Source organism: Quercus lobata, chromosome 7 (genome assembly GCF_001633185.2).
Source record: "Quercus lobata isolate SW786 chromosome 7, ValleyOak3.0 Primary Assembly, whole genome shotgun sequence".
NCBI lineage: Eukaryota > Viridiplantae > Streptophyta > Magnoliopsida > Fagales > Fagaceae > Quercus > Quercus lobata.
The window spans coordinates 34829212-34849880 of record NC_044910.1 but is presented as its reverse complement, the minus strand read 5'-3'; the positions used below and the strand labels follow the sequence as shown (position 1 = coordinate 34849880).

General features: G+C 31.5%; 1 protein-coding gene across 1 annotated transcript; it reads left to right on the top strand.

Moving 5' to 3' along the window:
- Positions 1-6046: 6046 nt before the first annotated feature.
- LOC115953727 (pyruvate decarboxylase 1-like) lies at positions 6047-20390 on the top strand. The gene is made up of 6 exons (XM_031071495.1): positions 6047-6574; positions 17601-17764; positions 18754-19404; positions 19491-19608; positions 19920-20108; positions 20205-20390. The coding sequence occupies exons 1-6, from the start codon at positions 6047-6049 to the stop codon at positions 20373-20375; spliced, it is 1821 nt and encodes a 606-aa protein (XP_030927355.1). The 3' UTR covers positions 20376-20390.
- The last annotated feature ends 279 nt before the right edge of the window (positions 20391-20669 follow it).

Below are 20669 nucleotides of genomic sequence, written 5' to 3'. Positions count from 1 at the left end.
ATTAATTCCAAGACTGTCATAGATTTTGAAAAATGTCAAACTTGTAGTCAAGCTAAGATTACCAAAAGGCCTCATAAAAGTGTTGTAAGATTTACCCAATTGCTTGAGTTAATTCACTCTGATTTATGTGAATTTGAGGGAATTTTAACTTGTGGAGGAAATAGATATATTATCACTTTTATTGATGATTTCTCAAAATATACAACTATTTATTTATTTAAAAAAAGTGATGCTTTTGAAAAATTTCAAGATTTTAAAAAAAAAGTTTAAAATCAATTCGGTAGAAAAATAAAAAGAATAAGAAGTGATAGAGGCTATAAGTATGAATCAAGTGCATTCAACTTATTTGTTCAGACTTTGGGAATTATCCATGAAACTACTGCACCATATTCACTTGCTTCTAATAGTGTGGCAGAAGGAAAAAATAGAACTCTGATTGAGTTAACAAATGCCATGTTAATTGAATCTGGTGCACCTTTACATTTTTTGGGTGAAGTTATTTTAACTGCATGTCATGTTTTGAATAGGATACCTCATAAAAAGTCACAAACCACACCTTTTAAGATATAGAAAGGACATAAGCCAAATTTGGGATATTTGAGAGTTATCTTGCTCATGTAAGGCTTACTAACCCTAAAATTCCTAAATTAGATATAAGAACTACTACCTATGCTTTTCTTGGTTATGCGATTAATAGTACATCCTATAGATTTTTTGATCTTGAAAACAAAATAATTTTTGAAACTGGTGATGCAATTTTTCATGAAGAAAAATTTTCTTTTAAATTGAAAAATAGTGGGGGTGAAGAAAATATTTTGTCACAACCTAGTTCTTCTACTTCTCATTTACAAAATCAAGAAAACTTTGAAATAGAACCTAGAAGAAGTAAAAGAGCTAGAGTTGAAAAAGATTTTGGTCCTGATTTTTATGTTTTTCACATTGAGGAAAAATTCCCAAAATTTAAAAGAAGCTTTAACATCACTTAATGCTATATTTTGGAAAGAGACTGTAAATAATGAAATAGAATCTCTAATTTCTAATAGAACTTGAAAATTAGTAGATCTTCCACTGGGTTGTAAGACCATAGGTTGTAAATGGTCCTTAGAAAAAAGTTAAAAATAGATGGATCAATAGATAAGTTTAAAGCTATACTTGTTGCAAAAGGTTTTAAGCAAAAAGCTTATCTTGATTTCTTTGATACTTTTTCTCCGGTAACAAGAATTACATCGATTAGATTGTTAATTGCTATTGTTGCAATTTTTGATTTGAAAATTCATCAAATGGATGTAAAAACTGTTTTTCTAAATGGGGACCTAGAGGAAGAGATTTATATGGACCAAACTGAAGGCTTTGTAGAGCCTGGACAAGAAAGCAAGGTATGTAAGCTAACTAAATCCCTATATGACTTAAAACAGGCACCTAAATAGTGGCATGAAAAGTTTGATTCCTGGATGATTGAAAATGGTTATAAATCAAATGAATGTGATAAATGTATTTATTCTAAATCATGGAATAATTTAAATGTTATTATTAGCTTCTATTTGGATGATATGTTGATTTTTGGCTCAAATATGCATGTTATAAATGAGACAAAAAATATACTTAAAAGCCATTTTGATATGAAAGATCTTAGTGAGGCTAATTTTATGTTGGGCCTATAAATTACAAAAAAATGTGATGGAATATTTCTTGATCAATCACATTATGTTGAGAAAATATAATTTTCATAATCACAAAAGTGTAGCTGCTCCTTTTGATTCTACTGTTCATTTATTTCCTGTGAATAGTGATGATGAGATTTTTAATCAAAAGGATTATGCTAGCATCATTGGTAGTTTGCATTATGCTACTGATTGTACTAGACCTGACATTGCATATGCAGTAGGAGTGTTTAGCAAATTTACTAGCAAGCCTAGTAGAGATCATTGGCTAGCTATTGAGCTAGTCATGAGATATTTAATTGGTACCAAAAGTTATGGCTTATTTTATAAAAAATATCCTACTGTGAATGGAGCTTTTAGTGATGCCGATTGAAATACTTTGTCAGGTGATTCTCTCACGACCACTAGTTATATTTTTACCTAAGGTAGTGGTGCTATTTGTTGGAAATCTAAAAAGCAAACAATAATGGCTAATTCTACAATGGAAGATGAATTAATAGCATTAGCATTGGCTAGTGAAGAGGCAAATTGGCTTAGAGATTTTTTATATGAAATTCCACTTTGGTAAAAGCCCATTCCACCTATATTAATTCATTGTGATAGCATTGCTGCAATTGGTAGAGTTAAAAACCGTTATTACAATGGTAAATCCAGACCTATAAGAAAAAAGTATAGTACCGTGAGATCTTATTTGAGTTGTGGCATCATACTATAGATTGTGTTAAATCTAATGAATCTTGTAGATCCATTTACCAAGGCCTTGGAAAAAGATAGCGTCTGGAATACATCAAGGGGAACGGGACTAAAGTCCATAGATTCATGAGCCATGTATAAGGATACCTAACCCAAGGACTAGAAATCCTACGAATTTGGTTCAATGGGAAAAAAAGAATCATACAATAGTCGTAAGAAATGCACTAGTTATTTCTTTAATTATTTATTTTGTAAATAATTTTTTAATTGTTTATCCCTATGATGTAAGTGCATTTATCCCGTAATGTGGAGAGATTGAGTAAAAATCTCTTAATGAAATTTGTAGCTCATATGAGTGGGGTGTCAAAATCATTGTTATGGATACCGTTCCGTTCCGGCCGGAATGGCCGGAAAATTTCGTACCGGCAAATAAACTGGAACGGCAAGCCCCTCTATTCCACCTCGGGTAAGATTTCGGCCTGTTCCGGTGTGTTTCGGCAGTTCCGGGCTGTTTCGGTTAATTTCGCCCGAAATAAAAAATTCGGCCGGTATGAGTTTGTTGCACAGAAAGTTGAACTTGGGAGTCTTGGATCTTCATAACAGACCAAAATCGATCCCATCGTTCCTTTCCACAAATACACTGTAGTCTTTTGCTTCATAAGATGAGTTGTAGAGGAATAACAGTATCAAAACTAGAGGAATGTTGTGGCTCACGCAGTCATGCTTAACAAATCTGGATATCCGTCAGAGAGAGAGAGAGAGAGAGAGAGAGGAGAATACAGAAGAGAGAAAAGACTTGAGAGGAAAACTGAGATAAGTTGCGTGTGAGAGTTAAAAAATAAAAAGAAAGATGAAAGTCATGAAAAGGTAAGATAGTGTGTCAGTTTTAACGTGTAGATCTCATAAAAGATGGGATAGAATTCAAAAGTGAGTAGTGTAAATATCAAGGAGTTAGATACAGTAGACGTGTGTGGATTAGAGAGAACAAATTAAAAATAGGAAGAAAGTGAAATATGGTGGGTGAGAAAAATTATAATAATATAAAAAGTTGTAAATAGAGTTGGCTTGGGCGGTGTGCTTTAGTCAAATTATGAAGCCACTGTCCAGGCTTACTTCAAATTTGCCTTTGCATTAAAAAAATTAATTAGTATTTTAATTAAAATAATAATATTTTAAATGAATTAATTAGATTAATCTTAAAATAACAAATTTTATAAATGTATGAAAATATAACTTTTATGTTTTTTTTTTTTAGTATAAAAAGTAATAGGATATGAAATTATATATATATATATATATATATTATTTTTTTGGAATCCGAAACATCCTAAAACGGTACACTGAAATTATCCGGTACCGAAATATTCCGTTCCACTAGACAAACCGAAACAGGGTCCGAAACGGTATTCATAACAATGGTCAAAATTAGAGGACCCTTGACAAAATTTCACCTATGTGAGTGTGGGGGTGGGGACGCTCCCTATGAGATTTGGATCGCGAATACACTTATGAAACTGGGATCAGCATATGGTCGTAAAGCAAAGAAGTCAATACCGTATTGTACCGGCTAGTATCTTTGGTATTTATCCTACCGATTGGTGAACCGGTATAGAAACACTTACGTTTCATACCGCTTCAAATTTCAACCGATACTAGACTGTATTGGCCTTACCGGAGAAAGTCGGGTGTTTTGGCTGGTAAAACTGATTCGGAATGGTAAAGATAAAACCAAAAAAAAAATAACACTAAAAAAGAAAAAAGCTAAGAAAATGTTATCACCACCGCTTTTAGCCTTGCACCCTTCTCTTTCTCTTCTTCTTACTAAAACTGAAAACTTTTTGCTGAAAGTACTGTTTTGTACGCTGACCAGTGCTCTTCTCAATGCAAAAGTTAAAAAATATATATTAAGGGTCTATTTGAAATCTGCTTATTTTGCTAAAACTGAAAACTTTTTGTTGAAAGTACTATACATAAAGGTAAAAGTTAAATGACATAGTACAGTAGGACCCATAAATAGTATCAAAAAGTGCAGTGAGACCCATGAATAATAGCAAAAATAAACTGAATAGTAAAATAAATTGGCAAAAATAATTTTTGCCAAATAGACACTTAAAGTTGTGTTTGACATTGGCTTAAAAAGTTAGTTTTTTTTTTAAATACTATTTAGCTTATTTTTGCTACTATTGAGCTTATTTTTGCCACTATTTATGAGTCTCATTATACTTTTTGATACTATTCATAAGTTTCACTGTACTATTTCAGTTACCTTTTAGCTTTATTTACAGTACTTTCAGCAAAGAGTTTTTAATTTTAGCTAAATATGCTGTTCCCAAATGGACTCTAAAAGCGAGCTTCTAGGACATGTGGTTGATGGGAGGGTGTTAAGAGTTTGAAGAAAGCTTTGGGTTTTGCCTTTTTCAATGTGAATGAGAGCCATAAGTCTTTTTGAAATTTAAAACTTAAACTTTTTTCTTTATTTTTTTAGTTGATTGAATTGTACTCATATGACATTTCCACTTGTTGTTCAAGAATTAATCCTTCATTTTATTTTTATATTTTACTTTTCATATATTTTTCATTAAGAAACTACATATTTTTTATTTTTTAGGAATTAATCCAAGGTAAAAGAAAAAAAAAGATCTATATATGTACCTGAATATCTATATTTTTATTATAATTTTATAATTATAATGTTGGGTTAGGTTAGAACGTAATATTTTATATATAAATATATATATGTATATAGCGATAGTCCTTAAACGGTACACCAGTATCAACTGGTACCAAAATATTTCGTACCTATAATCAAACCGAAACAACTTCTAGTATAGTATTGACTCCCTTGCCGTAAAATGCTAGCTATAAAAACTCATGTCAACACCTGAGTTGTTATGGGTAAGCAGTGACCCTCAATTTCTCCAAAGCAGTCTAAATTCAAGTTGGAGACCACTACGATTCTAGAATTGAGATCACAGTTTTACTAAGTGAAGGTTCAATGCAGAGCACACCTTCATGATGCATAGTAACCCATCTTTGCATGGTAATCTCTCTTTAGCCAAAAAAATTTAATATTAAAATGAGTGGGGGATTGTTGGAGCATTTTAATATTAATTAATTAAAATGGATTTATATTACAATATAAATGTAAAAATGTGGGAGTTAATATGGAAGATAAAGAGTTAGTAAAAATGTTTAATCCCATATTGAAAAAGAGAGAGACTTTTTATTTTTTATTTTTTAATTGTGGTGATTAATGAGCTAATATAAATTGATTCAGATATTGGGCTAGATGCGTGTGCAAGAAAGAGGCAAATCAGAGAAGGTATGTAACACCAACAAAAATGTTTAGCATCATTTTCATTTACATAATTATGAAATTAGTTTTTTTTTTTAACCTCAAAATCAATTATTAGTACGCAAACATTTCTTTTTTGGCAACATTACTGTTTGCTAAAACTACAAACCAACTTCCAAAACCGCCCCTAGAAACAAATCCCACTATCAAAATCACCCTATAAATTCACTTCCACTACTCTTACTCACTCACACCAATTCCTAAACAAACAAAACACTCCTACACTATACCAGTATTCCTCTGTTCTCTCTCTCTCCAGTTCTAGAACTATCACACAAACAAAAAAACTAAACAAAACCAAAACCATTCCTTCATTTTTTACATTCTCTCTCAGAACATGGACACCAAAATAGGAGCACTCGACGCGTGCCCACCCACCTGCACAGATCTCTATGCCACACCGTCAAACGACCCCGCCTCCACCATCCAAAGCTCATCCTCTCCCACCATTATCACCCCCTCGGACACCACACTGGGTCGCTATCTTGCTCGTCGACTCGTTCAAATCGGTGTCACCGACATATTCTCTGTCCCAGGTGACTTTAACCTCACTCTCCTCGACCACCTCATCGCCGAGCCTGGTCTCACCAACGTCGGCTGCTGTAATGAACTCAACGCTGGCTACGCCGCCGACGGCTACGCGCGGTCCAGTGGCGTAGGCGCGTGCGTTGTTACTTTCACCGTCGGTGGGCTCAGTGTGCTCAACGCGATCGCTGGTGCTTACAGTGAAAACCTTCCTCTCATTTGCATTGCTGGTGGGCCTATCTCCGATGACTATGGAACCAACAGGATTTTGCACCATACTATTGGATTGCCTGACTTTAGTCAAGAGCTTCGGTGTTTTCATACTGTCACTTGCTATCAGGTAAAAAAAATGATTGAAACCCAGTTGAGTTTTGGTAAAAAATATTGAGATCCCGTTGGGTTTTATTGTTTTTAAACAGCCCAACAAATATTTAATATCTGAATCAATACATATTAGCTTATTAATTATCATAACTAATCGCTAACTCACTAACCCACCTTTGCACGGACAACCAGTTAAATAACTATTACAAATAGTAAAAAAAAAAAAAAAAAAAAAAATGTTCTTTGATTACAAATGTAGGATATTCCACATAACACATAAAGGCTACACCTTGGTTGCTTTATGGCAATGAAAACATTATTACCAATATTCCAATAGCTCATAAGTCATAGCTTCATACATAGATATGGGCACAATCTTTATTATCTAATAAAGATGAGAGTAGGACCTATAAAATAAGTATTATTAAGTTGTTAATATGTAAAGGGAATAATTTATAACAATAATAGTTTTATACTGATTTTTTTTTTTTTTTGTTTAGCAGTTATTAGTAGAACGTAATTAGTTTAAATTTCTTTATTAGTTCTATCATTTCAGTAAAAAATAAAAATCTTTATTAGTTGATTTAAATTTCTTTATTAGATGGTTTCAAAACAAAATTTTCTTTATTAGATAAAAAAAAGAAAAGCGAGAGTTATATATTAATCTTAACTCTCTGATTCGTTTTATATAGAATAGTGATTTTAAATTTCTTTATTAGATAAGAAAAGAGAGAGTTATGTATTAATCCAAACTTTGTGTTCGGGTTAAACTTATCTAATACAATATTCTTTAAAATTGGATAGATTGGATTGTTATAAAAATTTAAAGTTATTTTGTTAAATTTATTTTGGCAATAGGTGGGATAAGAATAAGATGATCTAAAAAAAAAGGTGGAGTAACATTGAAAGCAAATTTTTACATTGCAAATACTTTGATGGGATAAGCATAAGTTTAAACGTGATAACTAATAAGCTTAAGTTTAATTTTTTTTATTATTTTTTATTTTTGTTGTAACTGTGATAGACATCTTCTGGCTTCTGCCACTACTACCATCCACCATTTAGCAAACAAAAAATTGTGCTGTATATGATTTCTCCTCAAATATAAATATAAATATATATATATTATATAGATATAGATATAATTTTATTTAAAAAATAATAATAATGATGTGGCAAGTTCTGTACCCTTTTGTTGAATGTTGATTGTAGATTTTCTAACCAAACCTCACATTTACAAATCAAATGGTAGAGAACCAAAGTCTGATTTATGGATTCAACAACACATCAAACCATAACAAAACCAATTACAACAAAACTTAAATCTCACCATAAAACCATAACAGAACCAAACCAAAAAAACCAAAAATTAAACATGCATAACAGAAAGAACAACACACATTCATTACAGAGCAAACAAAAAATCAAAATTAAATTGCTACAAAACCATAACAAAACAAAAGGGCTTAAAACAAAATTGGAGTAGAAAATTAGTAATTCCATAAGACCCAAAACTGTAAGCAATATTTTTTGTAATTTTCGTAATCTATAAAATAGCTTGACTTGAATATGAAAAGAGACAAACAAAATCATATGAAATCAACATGTTCTCCAAAACCAAATAGGATTACAAAAACGTACCAAGATTTAGATGTCAAGACTTGATCAGCTAGCAAAAGCTATGAATAGAGAGAGCGAGACTAAGAGAAGAGGGATGCTTTGTGTTTAAGCCAAAGAGAAGGGAATGAGGGGCAGCATGAAGAGAGAAGAGTAAACCTACGTGTTGAGTTTGTGTTTGTGTCTATCGGGTTTTGTTTATTTTTAAAGATAAGTATCGAATTTTATCCAAAAAAAAAAAAAGGGGAAGAGATAAGTATTGGGTTTTGAAAATAGTGTTTTTGATTTAATTTTTTATTTTTTAAATATTGTGTTGTGCTGATGTGGAAAATTGTGGTGCTGGCAAAGGTTTCAGTTTATATATATATATATATATATAGATTAAAAGGAATAAAAGAGTGTCTCTCATTTTCAACGTGAGATTAAACATTCCGCTAATTCCTTATCTTTTATATTAACTCACACATCTTTACATTTATATTGTCATGTAAATTTATTTTAATTAAATAATATTAAAATGCTCCAACAATCCCCTACTCATTTTAATATTAAAATTTTTAGTTAAAAAGAGATTACCAGGCAAAGACGGGTCATTATGCATCATGAAGGTGTGCTTTGCATTGAACCTTCACTTAGTAAAACAACGATTTCAACTCCAGAGTTGTAGTAGTCTCTGTTAGGTTTTTAGATCCCTGAAAACTAGATTGTTTAATCTAATTAATTAACCAAGTGAATACTTAGGTTTATTATTAAGATCTAGACTAAAACAATAAAGTCATATCATGTAAAGCAGCGGAAAATAAAGAACACAATGATATGATCACCCAGGAAAACCAAACTGGTAAAAAACCTTCGGAGGATTTAACCTAGCTATCCTCAAGGTAAAAGCAAATTCACTAGAAAAAATTGAAGTTTACAATAAGACTTAGACCACTAACATCCTATTGCTACCACATGTAGAACTTATTAATATGACCACATGCAAGCTCCGAATCCACGGATTTGCAACACAAGCACCCACACTTGTGACTTTGAGACTTTACTCAAAGGTTTAGCAACACAAACTCTTTTGTTTGTGACTCCAAGATCACCCTTGAAGGTTCAGATCGTCAACACCTTTGATGACTAGAGAAGGCAGCAACTTCTACATCACCAGATCTTGAGATTTTTCAAGGAATAACACCGATAGAAGATATGAGAGAGATTTTTGGGTATAAAACCCTAGATACAAAAGAGGCACATTCTTCTCTCTCTGAAAAGCCTTATAAAAATGTGCTTAGGATTTCATTTTTTATACCAGAAGAAGTAGATCTGAAACTCTAATCCTTAATGGACTTGAACTGCTGTTGGGCCGACTTAAAGTAGACCCGTGTTTCGATTAGTCGAGCCTGTTTCTCAATCGGTCGAACCAGGCAGTTTCTGAACTCTTCTTTTTGCAGCTTGTATATTCTCGAATCTTGACTTGTATCACCTTGAGCATTGTCTAATAATACTTATAGACTTTAGGATCTATATCTAGACAAGTTTGTGTTCACGGTTTGCCAGTTGTTTTAAACTTTTAGAACCTAACAGTCTTCGACTTAAATTAGGATTGCTTTGGAGAAATTAAGTTTCACTGCTTGCATATAACAACCCAAGTGTTGACATGAGCTTTGATAACTAGCACTTTACAGTGGCATGCTTATCTCAGTTTCATAAGTGTATTTGAGATTAAGTCCAAATCTCATAAGGAGTGACCTCAGCTCCACACTCACAGGTGAAATTTTGTCAAGAGTGCTCTTGTAATTCTGACACTCCACTTATACGACTACAAATTTCATTAAAAGTTTTTTAGTCAACCTTTCCAACATTACAGGATACATGCACTTACATCATAGGGATGAACAATTACAAAATTATTTACAAAATAAATAATTAAAGAAATAGATAGTACATTTCTTATGACCATCATATGATTCATTTTTCCCATTGAACCCAATTCTCAGGATCTCTGGTCCTTAGGTTGGGTATCCTCATACATGGCTCATGAATTTATAGACTTAAGTCTCATCCCCCTCGATGTATTCCAAAACCTATCTTTTGCCAAGGTCTTAGTAAATGGATCTACAAGATTATCGTTAGATTTAACATAATTCACAATTATGATGCAACTACTCAAATAAGATTGCATGGTACTGTGCTTTCTTCTTATAGGTCTAGATTTACAATTGTAATAATGGTTTTTAACTTTACCAATTATGACAATGCTATCACAATGAATTAATATAGATGGAATTCGTTTTTCCCAAAGTGGAATTTCATGTAACAAATCTTTCAGCCAATTTGCCTCTTCACTAGCCGAAGCAAAGGCTATTAATTTAGCTTCTATTGTTGAATTAGCAATTATTGTTTGCTTTTTAGATTTCCAACAAACAGCACTATTACCTAAATTAAAAATATAACTAGTGGTAGAGAGAGAATCACCTGACAAATTATTCCAATTGGCATCACTAAAAGCTTCAATCACAGCAGGGTACTTTTTATAAAATAAGCCATAACTTTTGGCATCAATTAAATATCTCATGACTCACTCAATAGTTAACCAATAATCTCTACTAGGCTTGCTAGTAAATTTGCTGAGCACTCCTATTGCATATGCAATGTCAGATCCACTACAATCAGTAACATAACTCAAACTACCAATGATGCTAGCATAATCATTTTGATTAAAAGTCTCAACATCATTATTCCAAGAAATGAATGAACACAAGAATCAAAAGGAGTAGCTACACTTTTGTGATCATGAAAACTATTTTCTCAAAATTTTCTCAACATAATGTGATTGATTAAGAAATATTTTATCACATGTTTTTGTAATTTTCATGCCCAAAATAAAATTAGTCTCACCAAGATTTTTCATATCAAAATGGCTTTTAAGCATATTTTTTTGTCTCATTTATAACATGCATATTTGAGCTAAAAATCAACATATCGTCCACATAGATGCTAATAATAACATGCAAATTATTCTATGATTTAGAATAAATACATTTATCATATTCATTTGATTTATAACCATTATCAATCATGCATGAATCAAACTTTTCATGCCATTGTTTAGGTGCCTGTCTTGTCCAAGCTCTACAAAGCCTTCAGGTTTATAAATCTCTTCCTCTAGGTCCCCATTTAGAAAAGTAGTTTTTACACCCATTTGATAAATTTTCAAATAAAAAATTGCAGCAATAGCAATTAACAATCTAGTAGACATAATTCTTGTTACCGAAGAAAATTTATCAAAGAAATCAATATTAGCTTTTTGTTTAAAGCCTTTTGCAACAAGTCTAGCTTTAAACATATTTATTGATCCATCCAGTTTAACTTTTTTCTAAAGGCCCATTTACAGCCTATTGTTTTACAACTCAGTGAAAGGTTTACTAATTTCCAAGTTCTATTAAAAATTAGAGATTCTATTTCATCATTTACAGCCTCTTTCCAAAATATAGCATCAGGTGATGTTAAAGCTTCTTTTAAATTTTGGCGATTTTCCTTAATGTTAAAAACATAATAATTAGGACTAAAATCATTTTCAACTCTAGCTTTTTTACCCCTTCTAGGTTCCATTTCAAAATTTTCTTGATTTTGTAAATGAGAAATTGAAGAACTAGGTTGTAACAAAATATTTTCTTCACCCCCATTATTTTTCAATCCAAATTTTAAATTTTTCTTCATGAAAAATTGCGTCTCCATATTCAAAAATTATTTTGCTTTCAAGATCAAAAAATCTATAAGCTGCACTATTAATCGCGTAACCAAGAAAAGCACATGTAGTTGCTTTTATACCTAATTTAGGTGTTTTAGGGTCCATAAGCCTATGCAAGACAACCCCATCCTATCAAATATCCCAAATTTGGCTTATGTCTTTCCACATCTCAAAAGGTGTGGTATGTGATTTTTTATGGTGCACCCTATTTAAAACAAGACATGTAGTTAAAATAGCTTTACTCAAAAATGCAAAGGTGCATCATATTCAATTAACATGACATTTGTTAACTCAATTAGAGTTTTATTTTTTTCTTTCAGAACAAACAAATGAGTTGATTCTCAAAGACTGAACAAATGAGTTGAATGCACTTGATTCATACTCACAGCCTCTATCACTTCTTATTCTTTTTATTTTTCTATTGAATTGATTTTCAACTTCTTTTAAAAAATCTTGAAATTTTTCAAAAGCATCACTTTTATTTTTCAATAATAAACAATTATATATTTTGAGAAATCATCACTAAAAGTGATAATATATCTATTTCCTCCACGAGTTAAAATTCTCTCAAATCTCATAAATCAAAGTGAATTAACTCAAGTAATTAGTACTTCTTACAACACTTTTTGTAATCTTAGCTTGACTACAAGTTTCACATTTTAAAAAATATATTGACAATCTATGAATTAATCCTAAACTACTTATAATTCCCATATATCTACTATTTATATAACACAAATGAGCATGCCAAAAACTAATAGAAGAAAGCATATAAACTGAACTAGTAGATGCTTTATTATTCTCAACATTTATCTTAAACATTCCATCACAAGCATAACCCTTGCCCACAAATAGTCCATTTTTAGTGATTACATAATTATCAAATTCCATAGTCTACTTGAAGCTAGCCTTGTTAAGCAAAAAGTTGATATCAAATTCTTCCTCATAGACAGAGTGTAAAGCACATCTTTCAATGTTAGCACACATCCAAAAGTGAATTTCAAATCAATCTGGCCACTCCCAAGAACCTTGGTTTTGCTAGAGTCACCAAACATAATTATTTTTTCTTCTTCAAAGGGAGTGTACAACTTGAACCAATCTTTGTCATAGCAGACATGCCTAATAACACCAGAATCTGCCCACCACCCTTCAATATATTGCACCATATTGATGTCTGTAATCATTGCCACTAAAGGCTCTTTGGTCATGTTAGCTTGCGGAATAGATTCACATTTTCAAAATTTGCAAAATTGAGTAATATACCCACTCTTGCCACAGAAAAAACAAGAACTACTAAATTTATCTTGTGAAAGGGGTCCTTGGTTCTTATTGTCATTTTTATTTTGGTTTCCCCTTCCTTAAGGTCGATTATTATTTTTGACAACTCTCTTTTTAGGCCTTAATTGACTATTTCTTGGAAAATGGTTTTTGGGCAAATTATTATTGGTAGAAATAAGGTTTACTTTTAGGGGGGAATAACCATTGTTCTCTTCTATCATGAGTGCATCTTGTCCTTTAGCCTCCTCCTCCACACGGATATGTGTGATCAAAGTCTCCAAAGATGTCTCCTTTTGTTTGTGCCGCAAAGTCTTTTGGAACTTCCTCTAAGATTGTGGTAGTTTATCAACTATACCAGTTACCACCAAATTATCTTCAATCTTTATGCTTTTGGATTTCAATTCTACCACAATCATCTGGATGTCTTGTGCCTGATCCACCACTGATTTTCCATCCACCATTTGGTAATGAAAAAAAATCTACTAGTAGCATATTTCTTTGCATCAGCCTCCTTGGTATCATACTTTCTTTGAAAATCTTTTCAAATTTTTTTGGCAGAATTATAAGTTGTATCATAATATATATATATATATATATATCTCTCTCTCTACATATTATCTACTTCAATTTAAATCTTTAATATTCCATGTCATTTAACTTGATGGGCTGGCTGTAATATTATATAATGAGTTTTTTTTTTTTTTCTTTTTTTCTTTTTTTCTTTTTTTCTCATAAAACCACTACATTAATAATTAAATGCAAAATGGCCTCCTCAAATCTCTCCTCATTAAATCTATCTTCCTAGAGTAACATTATTTTTATTTTTCTTTTTCTTTTTTCCCATCAACAGTTACTAAACCACAAAGTAATCCTTAAATATCCCTAATCATTATGCTCTTTATTTTTTGGTTACAAAGATTTATATTTTAACATTTATGAGGAGGGACCCCAAATGATGTATGATTCATATATCTAAGAATAAATTACTATTAAATTCTACCTTTTATGATGATGACCAATGAGTTGCCAATATAATCAGAGCAACTCCCAAGTAAAAATAAAGCATCTTTATATGCAAATAAGTTTTTGAAAATTTATAGTACGACAAGGGTATGATACCCTAAATGAAGTGTATGTGCTTTCCTAGAAAGTAAGGCTACACAAAAGACATTGTTTACAAAGAAGCTTATAATATCAATCTTCTTAAGGAAAAATTCCTTCAATTACAATACTTTTGAATTATTCTTAACTAAATTCCACCAGGATTTTCACATTATTTAGAGTGAGCCATCCACCGTTCCTTCTTGAATGTTAATGCATGTTATGATTATCTTTTGTTTAATTAAAATAATTTTCATTTTTTAAAATTAATTTAATTTTCTTTACCTCCATATAATTGTGAATGTGATAATGGTGTATTTTTAGTTTTGGTAGTTTCCATAGCACTTCTTTTGATTCCTTCCACTTTTTTTTAACCCATTTATTCTCTTATTTTTCATTGCTTGTGATGCAATAAAGAAAAAAAGTCTATATATATAATTTTAATTTAGTTTTTATCAATATAGTTGGTTATTAAAAATTTTAATTCTGTCTCTAATTTGTTTTGTTTGTTGTTTGATTTTTCTTAATCAGCAAGTTGTGTGAATAACATATATTAATAAATAAAATATTTTCATGCGGAAGAGATACTTCTGAATTTGGTCTTTTGTTGATGTTTTAGTGGTACTATTGCAAAGATACTTGACTTTCTCTTGTATTTTAAGTGACCCGCTGGGAAAAAAAAAATACAATGAAAGTAGAGTAAATTTTAAGATTTACTCTGCTGAAAAATGAGTTATATTTCTATTTGGTGAGTCAAATTAATTATGATCTATTATATTCTTTAAGATTTGTTCCCATTTCCTAATATAACAAATAGCATTTTTATTTTTATTTTTATTTTTTGAGGCATGTAAAGAATGTTTACAAAACTCTTTTTGCAACACATCTTTAACATCCTTTATTATTATTATTATTATTATTATTATTATTTTATTTTATTTTTTTGCAATTTTTATTTTGTTCAAGTTTTCATCTTCTTCAACTATTGTCTTCTTAATTCAATCTTTCATCTCCTCCAATCTTTGTTTTTTAAAATTTTACATTTGATTCCCTCTATAAATTTTTAAATTTTATTATTTATATTTTCTTAAATTCTATAGTTTGACTTTGTTCAACCTTTCATTTACTTCCACCACTCCTCTTCCTTCTTAATTTTTATATAAGTTTCTTATTATTTCATTTCCACCCCTCCTCTATTCCTTCCAAGTTGTCCACAACAAAAGAGGTCAATACTCTCTCTCTCTCTCTCTCTCTCCAATTTTGTTTCTCTTTCAGTGGATTTTTATTATTGTTTCAAGCACTTATTTTTTCCACTAATGGTTATTTTTGTTATTGTTGATCTAATTGTCACATTACATTTGTTTCTCTTTTTGATAAATTTGTATAGACTTTTATGCATATTTAGGTATTTTGGTATTCTAATTCTTGATCACAAGTTCTTTTTCTTTATCCCATTGGTTTTTGATTTGATTTGGGTTAATAATTAGTTGTTTTGCAAGTTAGAATTTGATTTTTTTTAGTGATCCATTTAAATGTTAAACTATGAGACTTTGCAAAATTTTGTTTATTTTTTAATCCTTTTAGGTGGAAAAATTTGTAGATTTTATAGAAAAAGTACTCTTAATCGTTGTATTAGAAGTACTTTATCATACAACTTATTCAAAGAAATCAAAGGTTGGTCAAAAGAAAATAATTCATTATTATTATTATTATTATTATTATTATTTTACAACGATGCACATATAGAAACTTAATTCTAAGTGTGGGGTGTTTGAGGACCGAGTAGAATAAGAGGTAGGGTGTCACGCATCAAATCATTTATAAAAGCGCATCTGACCCGAGGAGTTGGCCTACCCGCGAAGAGGATGGGGAAGAGACTTAGCATTTTATGAGCGTCTGACTGGGAAGAATGGAGCTGTAAATGAGGATCCGTATGGTGGGAGGAAGCTTCTTGAGAGGAAATACCTTCCACCCTTGCATTGAATGCTCTGTAACAACCTTATCAGCTGTATTAATGAAGAAGTGGCCCTTGAACAATGACTTCACAACTAGCAACCTCTTTTACCACCTTCAACAGAGTCTTGATAGGACAAGTATCCAGGGAAAAGTTTTGAGGCATACAAGTAGAGGGCCAGGATCCTAAAAAGGATGATATATAAGAGGAAAGAAGCCCTATAGTAATTTATTTTTATTTTTTTAAAAAAGAAACAATAATAGAAAGGTAAATAGTGTATAACTTGATAAAATCCTAAGCAAGATCTATATAAGAACTCTTCCTTAGAAGTGACCGAGGATAACTTTTCTTAACATCAACTACCAGATTTGTTCCTCTGTATTTGAAGACTACTTCCTTAGGCTTAGCTTGCGACTAAATTGTAATTGTCTTCGCACCTCTACACATAACAACTCTACTGTTTAGGCTTGGGTTGAGGTACAAAGTACCACTATTCTCAGTGGGCTTCGGCTTCTAAATCCAGTTCCTACACTAAGACTTTGCTAATAATTTTTTATTTAATAATCTTTGTTGGTGGACGAATTTGTAATTTCCACAAAGATAATAACCTCAATAGATTATCAACAACAAATATATTTCCTAATTGGTCCAGTCAATAATTGTTTGGTTTTATTAATTTTTTAGATACTTTTTCTGGTGTTTTGGATATAAGGGTAAAAAAAAAGGGTTTGAGAAAGTTTTTTTAAAACTATAAATAAATAAAAAATTACTTACTTTTTAATGTTACACAAAATATTATAAATAAATTTTTTAAAAGTGAATATTTTCACTAACTTGCCTTTTGAATTCCTATAAAAAAATTTGTATTGTTTTCATTCAGGTATGAAATAAATTATATATATTACATTTTTTTTTATTGTTTCTATAATAAATGAAAATATGATTATCAAATACATTACTCTTTATTAAATTAGTCTAAATTTTAAAAAAATAAATTTGATGAGATCACCTTAAAAATTTATCTCTTTCTCAAAAAAAAAAAAAACCTTAAAAATTTATCATGTGCAGGTTTGCGACTAATAATCATAGAAATTATTGGCCTCTTCCCTTCACCTCTCTCTTGGGCATGTATCTATATATATATATATATATTAATTCATTAATCACCACAATTAAAAAGAATAAAAGAGTCTCTCTCATTTTTAATGTGGGATTAAACATTCCACTAACTCCTTATCTTCCATATTAACTCCTACATCTTTACATTTATATTGTCATATAAATTTATTTTAATTAACTAATATTAAAATGCTCCAATAGTTGTGATCTTTTTGCTTAAATTTGTTGTTGTAGGCTGTGGTGAATAATTTGGAAGATGCACATGAGTTGATTGATACTGCGATTTCGACTTCATTGAAGGAAAGCAAGCCTGTTTATGTTAGTATAAGCTGTAACTTGGCTGGGATTCCTCATCCGACGTTTAGTCGTGAACCTACCCCATTTTCGTTAAGTCCCAGGTAAAATTTTGGACTTTTTATTTTTTATTATGAAATTTACTAACGTGTGCCCTTAGGACACATATTAGTAAACCATTTTAGAAAAAATTTTATGGAAAAATAAAAAAATAATTAGTTATTTTGACAGCTTTTTCAATTCCCCATAAAAACTTTCCCAAAATAGATGACCGGACCATTTATTATTTACAACAGGAATTGTAATATTTATTACTAGGAATAAAATGTGTTGTAATGTAATAACTAAACCTATTTATTAGTTTGGTTGTGAGTTATAACATTAAAATAAAACTTAATATTTATTTTATAAATTTCTTACTCATACAATTATATTTCCTTAAAAATTGTTATTTTTAAATTTAAGAGAGATATGTGTTATTTTTTATGATTTTTTATTTTTATAATTGTTAGATGTATATGGAAAGTTTGTTTACTTAGAAATATATTAAGTTTAATAGCTAATACAATATTTTAAAGAGGAATAGTTATTCCTCATTTTGAAGAATAGCTATTCATAAGGAATGATTATTCATTGTAATAAAAACATAACCAAATTAAAAAATAACTAAACTATAAAAATAATTATTACATTACAATGCCTATTACAGTCTACCAAACATGCCCTAAAAAACTATATTTGAAAAGGTATTGTTGAAACCATGTTACCAAATAGGAGATTCTACTTAACATTACTATTTCGTGGAGAAAAAGAGTGATCTTAAATGAAAACACACAAAAAAACTGGCATATTTTTGTGTTCTTAAAATCGAAGTTAGAAGAAATGCATCTTCAAATTGCAAATTATGTATTTTCAACTTCGTTTTTGTATTGCAGTTTTTAAAGCAAACGTAAATTTTATAGATTTTACCAAATGCTTAAATTGCGTTTTTAAAAATCATGTTTTCAAAACCATCTTTTTGTAGAGCCCGTGATTCTGGTTGTACTATTATGAGATTTACTTATTGGGTTTTTTGTGTTTTGGGAGGATAAAGATTGAGTAATCAGATGGGATTAGAGGCTGCATTGAAGGCAGCAGCGGAGTTTTTGGACGAGGCTGTAAAACCAGTTTTGGTGGGGGGTCCTAAACTGAGAGTTGCAAATGCAACCGATGCATTTGTTGAACTAGCTGATGCTTGTGGTTATCCCCTTGCTGTGATGCCATCAGCGAAAGGGCTTGTGCCTGAGCACCACCAACATTTCATTGGGACTTATTGGGGTGCTGTCAGCACTCCATTTTGCGCAGAGACTGTGGAGTCTGCAGATGCTTATTTGTTTGCTGGACCTATATTCAATGACTTTACCACTGTTGGGTACTCATTGCTTCTCAAGAAAGAGAAGGCAATCATTGTGCAACCTAACCATGTTGTGATCGGGAATGGACCTGCATTTGGGTGTATTTTGATGAAGGATTTCCTCAGAGCACTTGGCAAGCGGCTCAAGTGTAATACAACTGCTTATGAGAACTATCATAGGATCTTTGTTCCTGAGGGGCATCCTTTGAAGTCTGCACCAAAAGAACCTTTGAGGGTTAATGTTCTGTTTCAGCATATACAGAACTTGCTGTCTAGTGCGACTGCTGTGATTGCTGAGACAGGGGACTCATGGTTTAACTGCCAGAAGCTGAAATTGCCACAGGGCTGCGGGTAAGTGGTGGAGAGCATATAGTATTTGATGTTTGTTTCTAAGTTGGAGCTTTTAGTATTAATTCAAAGTTTTGATTGGCTTGCAGATATGAGTTCCAAATGCAATATGGATCAATTGGTTGGTCAGTTGGTGCGACTCTTGGCTATGCACAGGCTGTGCCTGAGAAGCGAGTGATTGCTTGCATTGGTGATGGGAGCTTCCAGGTTTGCCTTGTTCCTATTTGTCTGTAGCAATTTTTTTTTTTCTGGTTACAATGTAGGCAACTAAGAACCTTGTGGACCACATCCAAATTGTTAATTGATTCTTTTTAACTTAATCTTGAATCAATATTGTCATGAAAAATTCTTGCAAAATTCCAGAATGACATTGTATGTCAATGTTTCAAATGTCATACATGGATTGCTGTATCTTACCTAAATCTATATATTAATTCTTTCCAACATACGAAAACTGCCAAGATTTCACCCGGGACTTTGATTCGTAAAATCTTGATGTGTTTTTTATTGCCTCACAGGTCACTGCACAAGATGTATCAACAATGATTACATATGGGCAAAGGTCCATCATCTTCCTGATAAACAATGGTGAATACACCACTGAAGCTGTAATCCATGACGGGCCTTACAACGTGATTAAGAACTGGAACTACACTGGGTTGGTTGATGCACTCCACAATGGCGAGGGCAAGTGCTGGACAACCAAGGTGAGTTGTTTAACATGGTGCATACCCTCTAGTGCATCAATACCAATGCTTAGAAACACTGATAATACTATTATTTTGTACATTCATTGTTTTCAGGTCCATTGCGAGGAGGAGCTGATTGAAGCAATTGAAACAGCAACAGGGGATAAGAAGGACAACCTGTGCTTCATTGAGGTGGTCGTTCACAAGGATGACACCAGCAAAGAGCTGCTTAAATTTGGCTCAAGTGTCTCTGCTGCCAATAGCCGCCCACCCAACCCTCAGTAAATCTTAGCCACATTAATGAGATTCAAAAGCACGGAATAAATTGAGCAGTTTTATGTTAACATGGTAATATTGAGTTTGTTTCTTGAGTGGTTTGCGTAATGAACAAGGAGAGTTTTACTGATTTATGTGTATATTCTCTTTGGATTTGCTTTACTATTGAAAGATCAAATTAATGAGTTTTGTGATAAAATTTTTCAAATCTTTTCCCAAGACTATTGTTATGGTCTGTTGAGATTAATCCATAATAAAAGTAGTATTAGTGGTAGGCTAGGTTGCACCGACACACCATTTTTG

Excerpts from the sequence above, each read along its gene's own strand:
- LOC115953727 (XM_031071495.1), top strand. The coding sequence starts at position 6,047 with ATGGACACCAAAATAGGAGCACTCGACGCGTGCCCACCCACCTGCACA. Across the intron at positions 17,765-18,753 it reads CCATTTTCGTTAAGTCCCAG|ATTGAGTAATCAGATGGGAT; the intron begins GTAAAATTTTGG and ends GGGAGGATAAAG. Across the intron at positions 19,609-19,919 it reads TTGGTGATGGGAGCTTCCAG|GTCACTGCACAAGATGTATC; the intron begins GTTTGCCTTGTT and ends ATTGCCTCACAG.